Source organism: Columba livia, chromosome 17, assembly GCF_036013475.1.
Source record: "Columba livia isolate bColLiv1 breed racing homer chromosome 17, bColLiv1.pat.W.v2, whole genome shotgun sequence".
Lineage (NCBI taxonomy): Eukaryota > Metazoa > Chordata > Aves > Columbiformes > Columbidae > Columba > Columba livia.
In genome coordinates, this window is record NC_088618.1 from 11,106,838 (window position 1) to 11,121,869 (window position 15,032).

At 52.1% G+C, this 15,032-nt stretch overlaps 1 protein-coding gene across 1 annotated transcript in view; it reads right to left on the minus strand.

The window, feature by feature from the left end:
- The window catches only part of RBM19 (RNA binding motif protein 19), a 63,643-nt gene that overhangs the window by 12,486 nt on the left and 36,125 nt on the right, over positions 1-15,032 (minus strand). Inside the window, exons 22-23 of the mRNA XM_005500157.3 lie at positions 8,410-8,515; positions 2,519-2,639 (exon numbers count right to left, since the gene is read on the minus strand). Coding sequence (XP_005500214.2) covers positions 2,519-2,639; positions 8,410-8,515 — 227 coding nt within the window. The remainder of the gene's footprint in view (positions 1-2,518; positions 2,640-8,409; positions 8,516-15,032) is intronic.

The following is a 15,032-nucleotide window of genomic DNA, read 5'->3' on the forward strand; positions in this document are numbered from 1 at the left end:
CACAGATCAACACCACATGGTGGGCTGCAATTAAAACTCAAAGCAAATGGTTTCTTTTGGAGAGAAAGTACACTCAGGAATCAGCCAAAAGACTTGAAGCTCTTACAGACTGTGCTCGAGGCAGAAGAGCATGTGCAGGATGCAGTCCCAGTCATTGGGGCTGGGCTGTGGCTCCACTCCCAACAGCATTTCTGAAACCACTTCTGGGGTCTTCACTTTCTCCTGGAACATTACAAAGGCTCAGAACAAGCCATAAAGAATGACCTGAAAACTACGCGAAATGGGAAGGAAGCCTATTCCATTTTATTGCATCTATTAGACCTATTGAAAAGATGGCTCAGAAGTGGCTTGATTGCCGTGACAAACGCCTGCAACGGAGAAAAGATTTAGGAGAACAGACCTCTCCTTAACCTAACAAATAACAGCAGAGTGAGACCTGGGAGCTGGAAGCCAAATCTCTATAAATGGTGTCTAGAAATAATTGTAGCAGAGAGAAGTCAGGGGTAGGATGTGTCTCTCGCAGCCCAGGTCCAGACTGTACAAAGTATTTCCTCGCTAGGACAAAAGTGATGGGGCTGACACTGGAGTTGCTGGGTGAGGGGATTTGGCCGCTGCTACTCCAGACACCAGCCTGAAAGATCAAGGTGGTTCCTTCAAAGCTGGAGATGCGAAAATCTGCTGTGATGGCAGCGAGACAAGAGTAGGAGGAGTTCATTGCTCAAGTCAAACTTGTCACCTGTCAAACCCAGGGAGTTCAGGTCACCCTGTTGTCCCACGGTGACAACAACCCCCCAGGTCCTATGGCAAATTTCTCTGCAGCCTCTGCTACACCCACCTGGTTTTCAGCCAAGCCCCTGGAGCCACTGCGGCTCCAAGGCTCCCTCCTGGGATATAAGAATGCTTTTCTCCTGCTCTCCCAGAGTCCCCACCTTGGTGAGGAAGACACTGGACAAGGGATCTGGAGGAAGTGCAAACAGAAATTGGGAAGCAACCTGAGCCTGGGGGAAGCAAGTGACAGAGTTGCAAGTCTGCAGCAGCTCTCGTAAAGCCAAGACTATTTTTTTCCCCTAGACTGAGCAGGGTAGAAAGGGAGAAAGAAGATCCTGAATATAAAATGGGATACACGAAGCATCCCACCTGTTGCCTTCTCCATCCAAATGGAGATTCACATTCCTGTGATCGAGCATGATGTGTCCCCATGCCAGCGCTGGGTTCTGGGTGGGCACGTCCATCCCCAGCAGTGCAGCTCTAGCCCAGGCTATCACACATTACACCCCTCTGCTCCATTGGGTTTCCCTGGTGGCACCACATCAGAGATGAGCCTGTGGATCCCAGCACATCCCACTTTGCTCCACACCTCTCCGGTCCTACCCACCCTCAGCCCTTCTACCACCAAACCACAGCATCCCTCAGCCTGCAATAACCAGCACTGCGCACACCGTCCCAAATACAAGGATGGGATTTGCTGGAGTCAGGCTCACTAAATAAGCGAGGTTTGCTGCTTTTCCATGGCCAGGCGTTGCGATGTGCAGTCCCAGAACTGCTGATGCCAACCCCCTGAGCGACGGGCATGTGTGCAATGGAGAGGGGAGGCTGGGGGAGGATGCAGGAGGAAGAGCATCGATCTCCAGCTTAGCCCTCCAGCCCAGGGGAGCCCTTCCTACATAAATATTTGCCAAGCAATGCATTTGTGCCTGTCGATGGCTGTCAATAGCGGCCTGCAGTGCTGTTATCTACGGAGCTGTCATTCTCAGGAACCTGATCCAAACAGCCCTCACCGCATCTCAACTGATGGCCGAATTATTTGTCGTTTTTAATCTGTCTGCTGTGTGCACAGAGCCTGTCCCCAACTACAGGGAGAAGAGAAGGCTCTGGTGAGACCTTACTGTGGTGTTTCCCTATTTAAAAAGGAGGCAATAAGAAAGATGGGGACAGACTTTTTAGCAGGGCCTGTTGTGATAGGACAAGGGGTAATGGTTTAAACTAAAGGAGGGAGATTCAGGCCGGACATGAAGAAGAAATTGTTGTCCCTGAGGGTGGTGAGAGCCTGGCCCAGGTTGGCCAGAGAGGTGGTGGCTGAACCATCCCTGGAGACATCCCAGGCCAGGCTGGACGGGGCTCTGAGCAACCTGAGCTGGTGAAGATGTCCCTGCTCATGGCAGGGGTGACACTGGGGAGCTGGGAAGGGCCCTGCAACCCAAACCTTTCTGTGATTCTATGATACAGAGCACCCTGGGGTGTAGGCGGATGGAACAAAAGCATTGCAGCTAACGGGAAATTGAGGAGCCTTGGCAGTGTCAGCACACGGAGAGTTAACCGCCTCCTATGCAGACAGAGCTGCCAGACAAAGCCGTGGATGCCTCCTGCTTCCCCTGCACTTGCATCCTCAGGCTCCAGCATCCACCTGCCAGCCCCAGCAGCGGCGGGGAAAGGGCTGGCGTGGACCAGGAGCATGGGGCAGGTGTGATGGTGCCAGTCAGGGCTGTACCAACCAGCCAGAAGGATGCTGCTACGTTACCGTGGAAATGGTCGGCTGTTTTCCGTCTCAGGGCCTCCACCGTCTCCTCCGTGTCTGCCCACTCCAAGACCAGCCTGCGGCCATACAAATGTGTGCTGTGGCACAGGGCATTGAATGCTTTCTGCAGAGTGAACAGAAAATAAAATAATGAGGGAGAAAAAGAAAACAGGCTCACATGAGGAAAAGCAAAGACGTTCCTCCCTCTGCCCTGAATCTAAAAGGCCCCCAGAGAGCTTCCTCTTAGGAACACTTTGCTCTGGCGGGGCAGGATTCATCTCCATCAGCAGCTTTGACTCGGTCATTTATCTTCTGCATCCTTGCAGCAGAGCAAATACCCAGCGCCGTTCCTGCAGGCGGCTGCTCACTGGGGAATGGGCTGGAATTCAGTGAACAACCAGCGCAAAGTTGGCTGTACCACCCTGGGACCAGACCTGAGCTGGGAAAGCTGCCACCTGGGAAGGCTGTCGAGACTTGGGGCAGCACGCAGTAAAGTCCAGCTCAAATGTGAGCAGACAGGTTGCTTTCTGTGAGGAGTTTGCAGAACCCCAAGCTCGCCAAGGAAAGCTGTGCCTTCCTCTCGCCAGCCGCTGGGTGATGTTGGCCATGGTGGCACCAAACGTGCCAGTGTCCATGCTCAAGTGCCCTTGGTTTGCTGTGTTACAGAAATCCAGAGGTTTCCTCATCATTAGATCTTGCTTAATAACATCTGTACGGCTATAATCTCTCACTGATGGGGAATACAAGCATGCCGGCCTGCACGGTGGCTCAGAGGGCTGGATGTATTTGTAAGGCAACCAGCATGGGCATTCAGGAAACAGCAACTTGATCCAGAGGAGGTTGACTTTGTCCTCATTTCCCATAGACTTACAAGAAAATTCAGAACCAAGCTCTAAACACCAACACACAAACATGCCCACCAAATATTTTCATCCACCGGGGCCCATGAAATGCTTCACAGCAATGAGACACATGGCCGGGCACAGGGGTAGAGATAAAGAGCCCCAAGTGCTCTTTTAAAAAGCCCGGCTAACGCTGGGATTAAGTAGGGTTCTGAGCTCTCCATCTTGCATCCCTGGAACAAATACAGCAGCTACAAGACAACAGAAACACATCCTGCTGTCCCACAGGGACGTGTCCTCCCATCTGGAGGCCCCCAAAGCAGCACCCAAGTTGTCCTGGAGAAGCTCACCCCTCTCTGCCGTGCCATTTCCCAAGTGGCAATTTTGATCCATCACGGTTGTCCCCGAATGTCACATCTTGGGGTCTTTGGCTGCCCATAATCGCTTCTCAGCAGCCAGGACCCGCCTGAGCCACTGGCTTACAAAACTTTAAAAAAACCCAAAAGACAAACATTTCCAGTGAACAGCACCCAGTAACCTGTGTTTTCCCCTCCTTCCAACTGCCTTTCACCCATATAACTGTCATTCATTCTAAAAAAAAGGGCAAGGAGGCACACCAGCTCTACGTCCTCCATAGCATCACTGTGATTCCCCACCAGCTCCTCAGGGCTGGCCCCTCCTTTTTGGGGGCCACATTCCCCTCCGAAGGGCTGCAAGCCTGGCTGGTGCTTTAGCAGCTACAGCTGTTTTGATTTGCCGCTGCTGTTGTTTTAAAGGCCTGTTTTCCTTTGGAATGGTATCCAATTAGCAGAGCAATGTGTTGGCTTAAATAAACACTCGGGGGGAGGTGGCAGGAGGGAGTTGCGATGGCTGTTTACGTTGGCACAGAGAGCCATTTCCAAAGCCTGGCAAACAATCACAGCTCGAATCACCAGGGTCTCATTTGTTCATTTATACTTTTATTTTCTCACTTCCCTCAGCATGAGGAAGAGGAAGGTTGGAAGTTGGGATCCAGCCCCAGCAACCTCGCTGTGCCCCATGGCACGGCAGACCTTGCCAAATATGTCTGTGATCATGGTGCAAAATGTGGTACTTGGTGGGTTCTCATCCTCAAAGAAGCCATGTCATCCTCATTTCAGGATTGCTTCCATGTGCTGCCGGGCACACACAGCCACTCAGCCCAGTCCGGGCTGAAGCATCCTCTGGATTTGCTGGGAGCACTGGGAAGGTCATGGAGCAAGAGGGAAAGCAGATGCTGCCATCAAGTTGCGCTGCATGGAAGAAACCCACTGGGAGGGACACATCTGCCAGCAGCCTGGGGACATCGACCCTTCCCAGCCCAACGTGCCCCCCAAATGAGCTCTTTTGCACCCAGGATGAAGTGACGCTTAGGATGCTGGTGGGGGCGATCACAGGGACCCCTCCTGGTGACAAGCACCTGAATGTCACTTCCTTTGGAAACCAGCTGAAAAATAAAACTTAGCTCTTCATTGCTCTGAGAGGAATTAAGACGTTTTCAGGGGAAAAAAAAAGAGAAGCCACCAACGATGTAAAAGACAATGGGATGAAGGGGATAAACGCCAGCCCCACACATCCACATTTCTGGAAATCTTCTAAGAACAAACTGATGGATGCCCCATCCCTGGAGACATCCCAGGCCAGGCTGGACGGGGCTCTGAGCAACCTGAGCTGGTGAAGATGTCCCTGCTCATGGCGGGGGTGGCACTGGGGGAGCTGGGGAGGCCCCTTCAACCCAAACTATTCTATGTTTCTATGTTTCTACAGCATGGGCAGAGCGGGAGCCCCAGCAGCAGCTGGAGAGGCTACCAGAGCAGGGAAAAGCAGAGAGGCTGGAACAGCAGCTTAAAAATGTTTCAGGGCTTCAGAAAGGGAATTTCAAAATTAAGGGGTGGCTGATAAACTCGTATGAAGCTGCTGGGAGAAGACAGGGCCCGCTCTGGAGTGGAGCTTGCTGTGCCAGGGCAGCGGAAAGGCAGAGATCAAGAGACCCGAGCATCACGTCTGTCACCCCCAAGCGCTACGGCTCCCTCCCTAAATGCTGTGTTAATTTGGAGGATAGTGCTGCTGCCTATAGATTACCCCCTGCCCTATTAAATACTCAAGCCGAAGAGCCTCTGGGCTGGAGTCATTAGAGGGACAAAGGGTCAACAACATTAGGAGATTGATAAATTTTCCTTCCTCGCAGGAGCCGGTCCCAACTGAGGATGCTCTCAGCGATGCCAGCTGCACACAAGGTTTTTTCCTTCCATGTGTGCGCATTTTTAAAGGGTTGACTGTCTTTCCCGAATGGGCAATTTCTATTTGGAGACCAGATGTATTTTTATATCGACGGGGGAGAAAAGTAGAAACTCGGCTTCCAGTTAATAGTTAAAAAATAAAAACAATTTCACAACAATTCTGCACAGGGAACGGCAGGAAACTCGTCAAATGGCTAACGCTTCCTTAATCGCAGTTAATTTGTTATTGTCAGTGGATCAAAGTTCCCCATTCTCATCCCCTAACATCCATGCACTCCCAGGCTATGGTCAGCTGGCGCTGGAGATTTAAAAACAAAGGTTTGGCTGGCAAATATTGAATACATTCAGTATATCTGCGAATATTACTCTGTGACTATTACTTTGTCCCTCCCACTGCTGTATTTGCCGCGGGTTCCTCCCCGTTGCTGCACACGTGTGTGTTCTGTGATCTGTTAAACGCTCACGACGGAGCAGAGAGAGCGCTGCTAATTCCATCTGAAGGGGGTGTGACACTCCCGGCCCAGGCCCATCCATCACCCTGGGAGCTGTCACCCGACCCAAGGGACAACCCTGGCCCCAGACGTCACCGTGGGAAAGCCAGGTGTGAGACCGGGGCTATGCAGGATGAGCAGACTGTGATGGGGAGAAGATGCCACCACCAGCAGCATCCCGTGCCCTGCCCGGATGGTACCTGCCCTGCAGACAAGGTGACCTGCTGCATGATCAGATACTCCCCCATCCAGCGACAGCATCTTTGAGCAGGGCTGGGTCCCCTCCAGAGGGTGCCAGAGCATCAGGGGACACCAAGGGGACAGGTCTGCAGGGACAGCATCGGGGTGTTCGCAGGGGGAGCTCTGTCCTGGCTTTGGAAAATCATCTACACTCCCACAGCAGCCAGGATTGCTCAGAGAAAAAGACAAACACGGGAGGTCACAGGCTTTAAATGCCCAACAAAGCCAGTCTAACTATTCTATTACAAAAACATCATGTTTTATAAGATACTTATAAGCGATTTCCAGATTAGCACTCTGAGCAAAAACGTCATTGACAGTCACAGCTATTCAGCTCAGAGGTCTCCAGGCCCACTCTCCTCCCCTCTCATTTCACTTAGCAATAAACTCTAAGCCAATTATGTCCGTGTTTACAATATTCAAGATCCTATTCATCAATACACAGCGCATCCTTTTCCAGACGGCCAATGGAGTGTACTTGATGTGCCACTTGTGAGACAATTAAATCCCTCAAAGAAATGAGGGCAGGAAAAAAAAAATAATTAAAAAAAACAGAAGGAAGAAGAGTTGCTTTGCTGGAAAAGAAGAAAAAGCTCCGAGCAACCTTCTGCAGGGTTGCTCACCCCACACACCTCTGTGAGCTTTGGGAGGATGCCCTGAGCATCCAGCTCTCTGACAGATGGGTTTCCTACCGCTGAGATCTCTATTTGTCCTGTGCAGCAGGAATCAGCCAGTCCCCAAGGCGCTGAGGAGGGATGAGACGCAGAAACCAAGCCCTGTTTGCTCCCGAAACCGAGCAGAAAAGCTTCATTCACCCCCAAATGGAGCAGTAGTAAAGCACCAGCCTGGTCTCTGTATGCACCTTTCCATCGAACACTTAGAAGTTTCCTCTCCTAATTCAAAACCCAAAGCCTGAGCGACTCTGGGATGAAGCGGAGTTTAAAGTGACACTGCCCAGAGCTGTGGTTTGAGCAGAGCTCATGGTGCGGGGACATTTCTGGAGGTCACTGCACCCCACACTGCCCAGTGGCCCCCGAGGGGAGGATGAAGGAAGAAAGTTTGAATTAGGATCAATCCACGACAAACAAAGAAACTCCCTGTACTGTGTAATACGGGAGGTCAGACGGGAACGGCTGATCTAATAGTCCCTTGTGATCCCGGATCAATGAATCCTGTCTCAAAACATAAACGCAGGCTGTGCTGCTCCCCACTCCTCTCTCCTTCATCTCTGCTCAGCCTTGAAAATTTGGAGTTTCAGAGAGTCAGTGGAGCTACATGGTCCCTTCCCTTCAGCAACAACATCCCTTGGTTTGTGCCCACAACCATTCCTCTTCCAGATCCCATGCAAATTGTCAGCAGTGGGGATGAAACCCCCAGCCAAGGACCCTCTGCTGCCCTGTGCATGAGAGACCATGCCCGGTCCAGCTGCTCCCGAACCTCTGGCAAAGCGTAAGAGCAGAATGGTATCAGTCAGGCTACGATCCCCTCGTTTCTTCTACAAATATGGAAGTTAAACACATAGGAAAGCTTTAAAAAAAAATAGAGTAGAACATTTTGAACAGCTTAAAATGCTACGGAATAATGTGCAGCATAAAGTGCATACAAGATTGCAAAAATGTCAACATATTGGAATGATAAGGTTCGCATTTTTTGATTAAAACAAAACATGCTTTCAACTTTCAGGAGCCCAGTTCCTGGTGCTGAGAAAGGCGTTTCCCAGGCACGGCTGCCTGCTGCCGACTTTGTCCATACTGCTGTCAAACCGCCAGCACAGACCCCTCTGAGAAACCATTTTTGGCCAACCCGGCACAGTCAGGTCCCCTCCTTGGATCACGACAGAACTTTGCTCTGCTGTCCAGCAAGGCAAAGCAGACAAAAACCTTTCTCTCTGCTTGCCCATCCTTCGGACCAACTCACAACCACTGTTCTTGTGTCATGCTCTCTATCTGAAAAACACACAGGGTAAGGCTGCTCACGAGGGGTCTCAAAGCACAATGATGAGTGGATGAGCATGGGCCTTGTGCAGTTTACAAATCAGTAAACAGAATTGTGCTGCATCTCACCTTGGCATCCTGCTTGGTGAGGAAGTCCACAAAGCCAAAGCCGCGGTGCGATCCCGTTCCTGCCATTTTCTTGGGCAGCCGGACGGTCTTCAGCTCTCCAAAGGTGCTGGGGATGAGAGGGCAAAGCAAAGGTGCTGTGAGATCAAGGGAAGAACCATTTTATCACAAATCACAGCACAACCAGTTGCAGACCCGTGTTGTGGGCTTGCCGGCACTGGGGATTGCAGCAAGCGGTGTCCTGCTCTGCTTCCCTCTAAGCCCCATGTCCAAAGGACCTAAAGCCAGCTGAAAAACGCAGCTTGGATTTCAAGGGTCATCTTTTCTGGTTGCAAACCTTAACACAGCAAAAAACTTCCTTAATGTAACCGCTGTGCTTCTCCTCCCTTTTAGAAAACTTGCAGAAACTAAGGACCCAGCCATATCCTGTTTGGGGTGGTGAAAAAGCATCTTCAGGCTACCAGGAGGAAGGGCTGCTTCAAATCACCATCAAAATAGTTTTATTTGCACCTCTGAAGAGGGGCTGGAACTCACAAGCCAGAGCACAGCCCCACGGGGATCTACCCTCTCTCCAAAAGAACTCCTCCATCCCCAGGGCCTGGCCCTGCATTCGCAAAGGTGTCGTCCCTCTGCTCTGTGCATGATGAACATCATTTTTAAGGCTGGATTTCCTCGCTCTAACACTTCACTTGCGTACCTGTGTTTCCCATTCTGCAGCCAGCCACCCAACCTCTCCCATAAGTTAGAATAAACTGGTTTTATTTTGGCTATAGAAAGGGAAACAGGTGAATTCAGCAGACCCAAGTCCTGCACAACAACCACCCTCAGATCCAGCAGCATTTCAGACAAGTTTCTGTGTGCCAACAAGATGGAAAGTCAGAATGGGGAGAGAAGGGGGTTCCCGTTGAGCTGGAGGGTGCAGGGTTGGGCTGGCAGCATCCGCGCTCGGCCACAGCCCAGTAAGAACCTTGTCACAAAAACCTAAAAACAGACCCAAAGGCAACACTCTCCAGACACCCCTCTCCAGTGCCATCCCCTGGAGAAATTCCAGGACAAAGCCAACGCTTCCTCTGTACTTGAGCTGCTGCGTCCCCTTCTTCTCCCCTCCCCTTATACCCATTTATCAAACACATATGCACAAACTGCAGGCAATAAATATTTAATGTGGACCAGGTCTGAATAGATGTGCTATTTTATTTGAAAATCTACACACACGCACGCATACACAAAAGGAGCTGAGGATGCAGCAGTGCCAAAGAGCACCTGGGAATAAACACAGTAAAGGCCATAAACGCTCTCGTGAAATGATATAAGCTAAATCCTGGGAGTTAACCTGCTGCACTGGCAGCATGACCAGGCATTCATCTACCCAATTTCCTTAGGCAACGTGGTGTGTAAATGTACCATTATGAAGCCTCAAAATGAATCCGCACGTCTCCTCCTCGGCGCTTTCCCTCCCTCCTGCCCCTTCGAGCTGGTGCAACACAAACAAACAAACACGCCGGAGCGCAGGCGTGGGAGCAGCCGCGCCAGCGGGGATGCTCGGCGCTGGGAACTGCAGGAGAACCGTATGGTTTCCAGTGGCAGGAGGGTCCTTCTGCAAAGGGATGGGGGTGATGTGGCCCTGGGAGCTCTGCAGGTGGGTCCTCTCACTTGCAGCATCTCTTTGGGATCTCGGATGCTGCAGTTGGGTTAAGGGAGCGGTAATGAGAAAGGACCTGGCCCAAAGAGATGACCATCTAGCTACGGATCATAGAATAATTTGGGTGGGAAGGGACCTTCCCAGCTCATCCATCCAACCCCTGCCATGAGCAGGGACATATGCACCAGCTCAGGTTGCTCAGAGCCCCATCCAGCCTGGCCTGGGATGTCTCCAGGGATGGTTCATCCACCACCTCTCTGGCCAACCTGGGCCAGGCTCTCACCACCCTCCGTGTCCAAAAATCTCTTCCTCATGTCTGGCCTGAAAGACAGGTGGGGGCATCACAGGGTAGGGGAGCACTTGCTCCAACATATCGCACCATGGAAAACATCATGGGCATTGCTGGGGGAAGCGGAATATCTGCTAAAGGATGGTGGTACCCACCCTAGAATTATAGAATCATTGTGGTTGGAAGAGACCCTCAAAATCAAGTCCAACCATAACCTAACTCTAGCACCAACCCATGTCCTTAAGAACGTCACCTATGCACCTTTTAAACCTCTCCAGGGATGGTGACTCCACCACTGCAATGGGCAGCCTGTTCCAAAGCCCAACAACCCTTTCCATGGAGAATTTTTTCCTAATATCCAATTTGAACCTTTCCTGGCGCAACTTGAGGCCATTTCCTCCTGTCCACCCGTAGCTTGCAGAGTTGGGTCCAACAGAGGAAGAAGCCTCAGCACAGCTCCCAGCAGGGGGGCGAGGAAAGCCGAGGGGCACAGCAGAGACAGGGCTGACCCCACCGGGGCTGCCGAGTAAAACAGCCTCCCCCCCACTGCGGTGCTAATTAGAAACCACAACACAGCAATTACCATCCTGGGAGCTGCGAATGAAGTGGAGAGCTAAGGCCTTTAATGTTCTCCTCTCCAGCGCCAGGCAGAGACTCACACCTCTTTTTTCCAATTATTTCCTCCGGATTTAGGGAGGGAGAAAGGCAGAGGGAACCCAATTACCCCCCGCAGTGCCAGGCTCCCGGTACTCAGGGAATCCAGCTCTGAGACGGCCGTGCAAGGATCGCACCATGGGCAAAGCCACAGGAGCGGGGATAGTGGAAGGGAAAGGGAGGCAGCTCATCACTTGGGCAAAATCTGAGCAAGATGCCATGGGAGGGAAGAAAGCAGCTTTTACACAGGCTGCTAAGCTGCAGCTTGCCCGTAAAATCCCACCCAGCTGCTTTAAAACTCATGTTTCCCCAGGGGTGGGGGTGGCTGCGGAGGTGGGGGGGTCACAGCTGCCGCCTCCTTCCTTCTGCAAAGTTCCAATGGATGCAAATGTGTCCCAGCAGTGGGGATTCCTCTTGGACCTGACATCTCTCTTTGGCAAACTGGATGGAGATCAGAAAGTGATGGCACCAAACCCTGCGGCCACCGTGGAGCACAGCACCGTGCCAGGCTCCTCACACAAGAGTTTACAGGGACGTCCCCAGTGTTAGCGTGTCACACCTGAGTGGTTTCTGCATTCGTACACACCGGCATCCACGTCTTCTGACTCCACGTCTTCTCCAGCTGCTCCAAGCCCCTGCACCAGGGCTCAGCCACAGCACAAGTGCTGAAGGACTTGGCAGTTGTGGGAGAAAGACCTTTCTTTCTCAAGGCGTAGACTTGTTCGCATTCAGTCCAGCTTAACTTTGCTGAAGACTGTAACCTCCTTCTTGGTGAATCCTGGCCCTGCCAGCCCCATGTACCTGGCCCAGGGCTGCATTTCTAGCCAAGTATCCCCACAGTTCTTGGTGGCACCGTACTGGGCTGTGATTTCATCTGTCACGAGTGCAGCAAAGGAATCTTATCAACTTCGCCATGGGGCTGCTCAGAATTAATATAGGCAGTTTTGGGGCTGAGGACAAAAGCGAAGAGCAAGAACTTTGTCACAGAGGTTTGCAAAGCTCCCCAGGGACCTGCCATGCACATGGCTGCTCCGTCGCCTCCCTGTTTCCTTCCCTGCCTATTTGAGAAGAACAGTGTCCCCACGGCAATCCTGCGAGATCCTGTGGGGTCAGGGCCCGAGGAGAGGGCAGAGCCCGGGCAGGAGCGTGGGTGGCTCTGGAGGACGTGGCTCTGCCGGGCTCTCTCCTGTGGGCAGCTCGCCAGCCAGGCTGGCAAAACCCATCCTCACGCCTGTGCTCGCTCTCCCAGGCTTGGCACGTTATCACACCGCTGGCTGGAAGGGCCGACAGCCCCAAATAAATGTTGCAACTGAGATCTTTCCTAAATGAGAGCCTTTTGTTTTGTGCTGATCCCGATTTACAGAGGCAGAGGGGAGACCAGGAACAGCCCGTATTGATGCTGGCTCAGTAACAATCCACACGGCTGTAGAATAAAGCCAGCCACAACCTTCCCTTGACAAGTCACCGGTCCCAAGCTCAGCAGAAACACAACGATGTTCCCAGAGATGCCAGAAGGGACGTGCCCTCCTTCCCACCCAGGAGGGATCCAGCATTTCTACACGGCATGGCTGGGGACCAGCCACTCTCCCGATGCTTTGGCAGCTCTTCCCCTGCCTGCACAGAGAGGGAAGAGCAGCAGACTTCTCCTCCACGCTGTACAACACAAGCTGGCTGCAGGTCAGAGGAGCATCACTCCTTGGGACTGTAATTCTGCCCTGGCACAGGCCAACTGGGAGGCAAATCCTCCACCTGCTCATTACAGGACATTTTATTGCTATTAAAGTTCTCACCCTGCAGCTCCCTCCTCTCCATCACCGCTTTCCTGCCGCAGACACAGTCCCAAACCCACCGTGGTATTGCCAGCACCAGCTTCTCTTGCTGACTCCACCACCTCTTTTCCCAAAAGCTCCTCTTTTCCCATTGGGTTTTGGTTGAATTTCTTCCCTCTGCTTCCAAGTCTCTCCCCAACCTCACTCAGCTCCCAATGTCTCAGTCTGGCCCCACCGCCATCCCAGGCTCTCAAAACGGCTGTTCGCAAACACCCATTCACGGGACAGGTACCTACAGACGAGGCTGAACATCATTCCAGCTGGGAAATGTCCCCTCCATCCCATCCTGTTCCCTGTCTCAAACAGGATCACTTGAACTGCAAGCTCCTTGGGACAGACCTCTTCAACCCGAATCACTATTTCCAAGTCCCAAACACAAAGGTGTATTTATCACGCTTGATCTTGGTGCGCTCTCAGCTACAAGCTGATCAAGGACTCTTTGACTGTCAAGCTCTGTAGAGGAAAGCACAACTGACACCGTGAATCCATGCATGTGGTTGGAAAGACCAACTGCTGCCCATCGCCTGAAGCACAGACCTTGCAAAACAATCTAAAATATCACCCTTAGGCTTCTCCAGACACATACAGATGTCCAGTTACATGGGGTAGCCTGAAACCCCTCTCTCTGGTTTACATCCCTTCAAGAAAAACTCGCAATAACCACATTGGAAAGCTGGTCATGAAACCCTCTAGCAAGGTTGCCCACTTTCTTGTGAGTTGCCACCTACTGCCACCACTTCCTTCTCTCTCCCCTCCTCTCCTCTCGCTGCCTTCTCATCCCCAAGCCCTGATGCTGCCTAAATCCCGCCCTGTGACTGCTGGCAGCCCTAGGATGAGGCTCAGGATGAACCAGGCAGCGGAACCGCTCATCAGAAATGGCTCCGGGCAGGAGACGTTGAGTCCAAAAGACACAAAAGTCCTTCCTCTGAACCTCTTCCCCGGCAGCAGGCTGCAGCCACACGGCAGCCCAGCAGAATTCACTCCATCGCTTTGTGATGGTTGCCTTAATTTTACTATATTTTTCCCTCCTCACCCCCAAACAGGACCTTCTCTCCCCCAACAAATTGCCTCCCTGTCAGTCTCTGCTTCCGCACCGATTTGCTGATTATAGGGGAGGGGGGAGTGGAAAAACATAATAATGGTCCTTTTTCTTTCTTCCTCCTTTAGGAACGCGGGACCCTGGCAAATGGTTTTGCCCCTGGGCTGAGCTGTGGCCAGTTCCACCCCCTGCATGAGAGAGTTAATGAAATACGCAGCGGAAGGTCCCTCCCGCCTCCCGCTCCAGGACTTCAGCTGACTCCAGTACGGCTAATCCCATTACAAGAAAATAACGTGGATAATTCAAGCTAATGAAATCGTTACAAGAATGTGGACAGCCAGGGGTGGACATTCAGAGCCAATTTAACACTCCTTGGTGTTGTTATCCCCAGCACAGGAAATATCTGAAAGGAGGAAGGGAAAGGAGAGAGGGAGGAAAAAAAAATCCCTCCTCTCTTGTTAGCTTAAATCCCGTTAGAGAGTTCAGGAATTAATCTGCCACCTATCTCCCCTATTACCATCATCATCATCAATAACGCTTCCTCGGTAACCTCTGAAAATTAGCAGATGAAAGCGCAGGAGGGCAAGGCAGAAGCGAAGCCTCCGGACACCTGAACCAGCGCAGAGTCGCTGTCCCTGTCACCGGCAGAGCTGTGGGGACAGAAGGTGACAGGTACAGGGACTTTAGAGCAGCCCGGGTGTCCCCACAGACCCGCAGCCCGCGGCTGCAGGGGTGAAGCGATGCTGAAAAGCGGGTCCTTGCCTGCCCTGGCCCCACGGCAAAGCTGATCTTTCATTCCTGCAGCAGCTCCTCACCTGCACTGGTCCTACGCAATAATCACATCACCTGCAAACCCCCGATGGAGAGCCAGGAGGAGGACAGCCACGTCTGCATCTTGTTCTTTCCTACACAGATCATCAATTTTTCCAGCTTCCTCTCCTCTTTGCCCAGGAGCATCATCTTTGTTTGGAGGCCTCTTGACCTGCTGCCGCAGCAAAACCAGGCTTTGCTTTATTCAATTCCTGTTCTACAGTGCCAGCCTCGTGCTGCCGGAGAAGCGCTGCTGTCTTCTCCGAGATCACCCACTTCCCTGCGATGGATCCCTTCCTGAGGCCAGTTTTCTCGGGGACATAACCTGGCCGTGCCGCAGAACCTCCTGCAGCAGGTCCACAG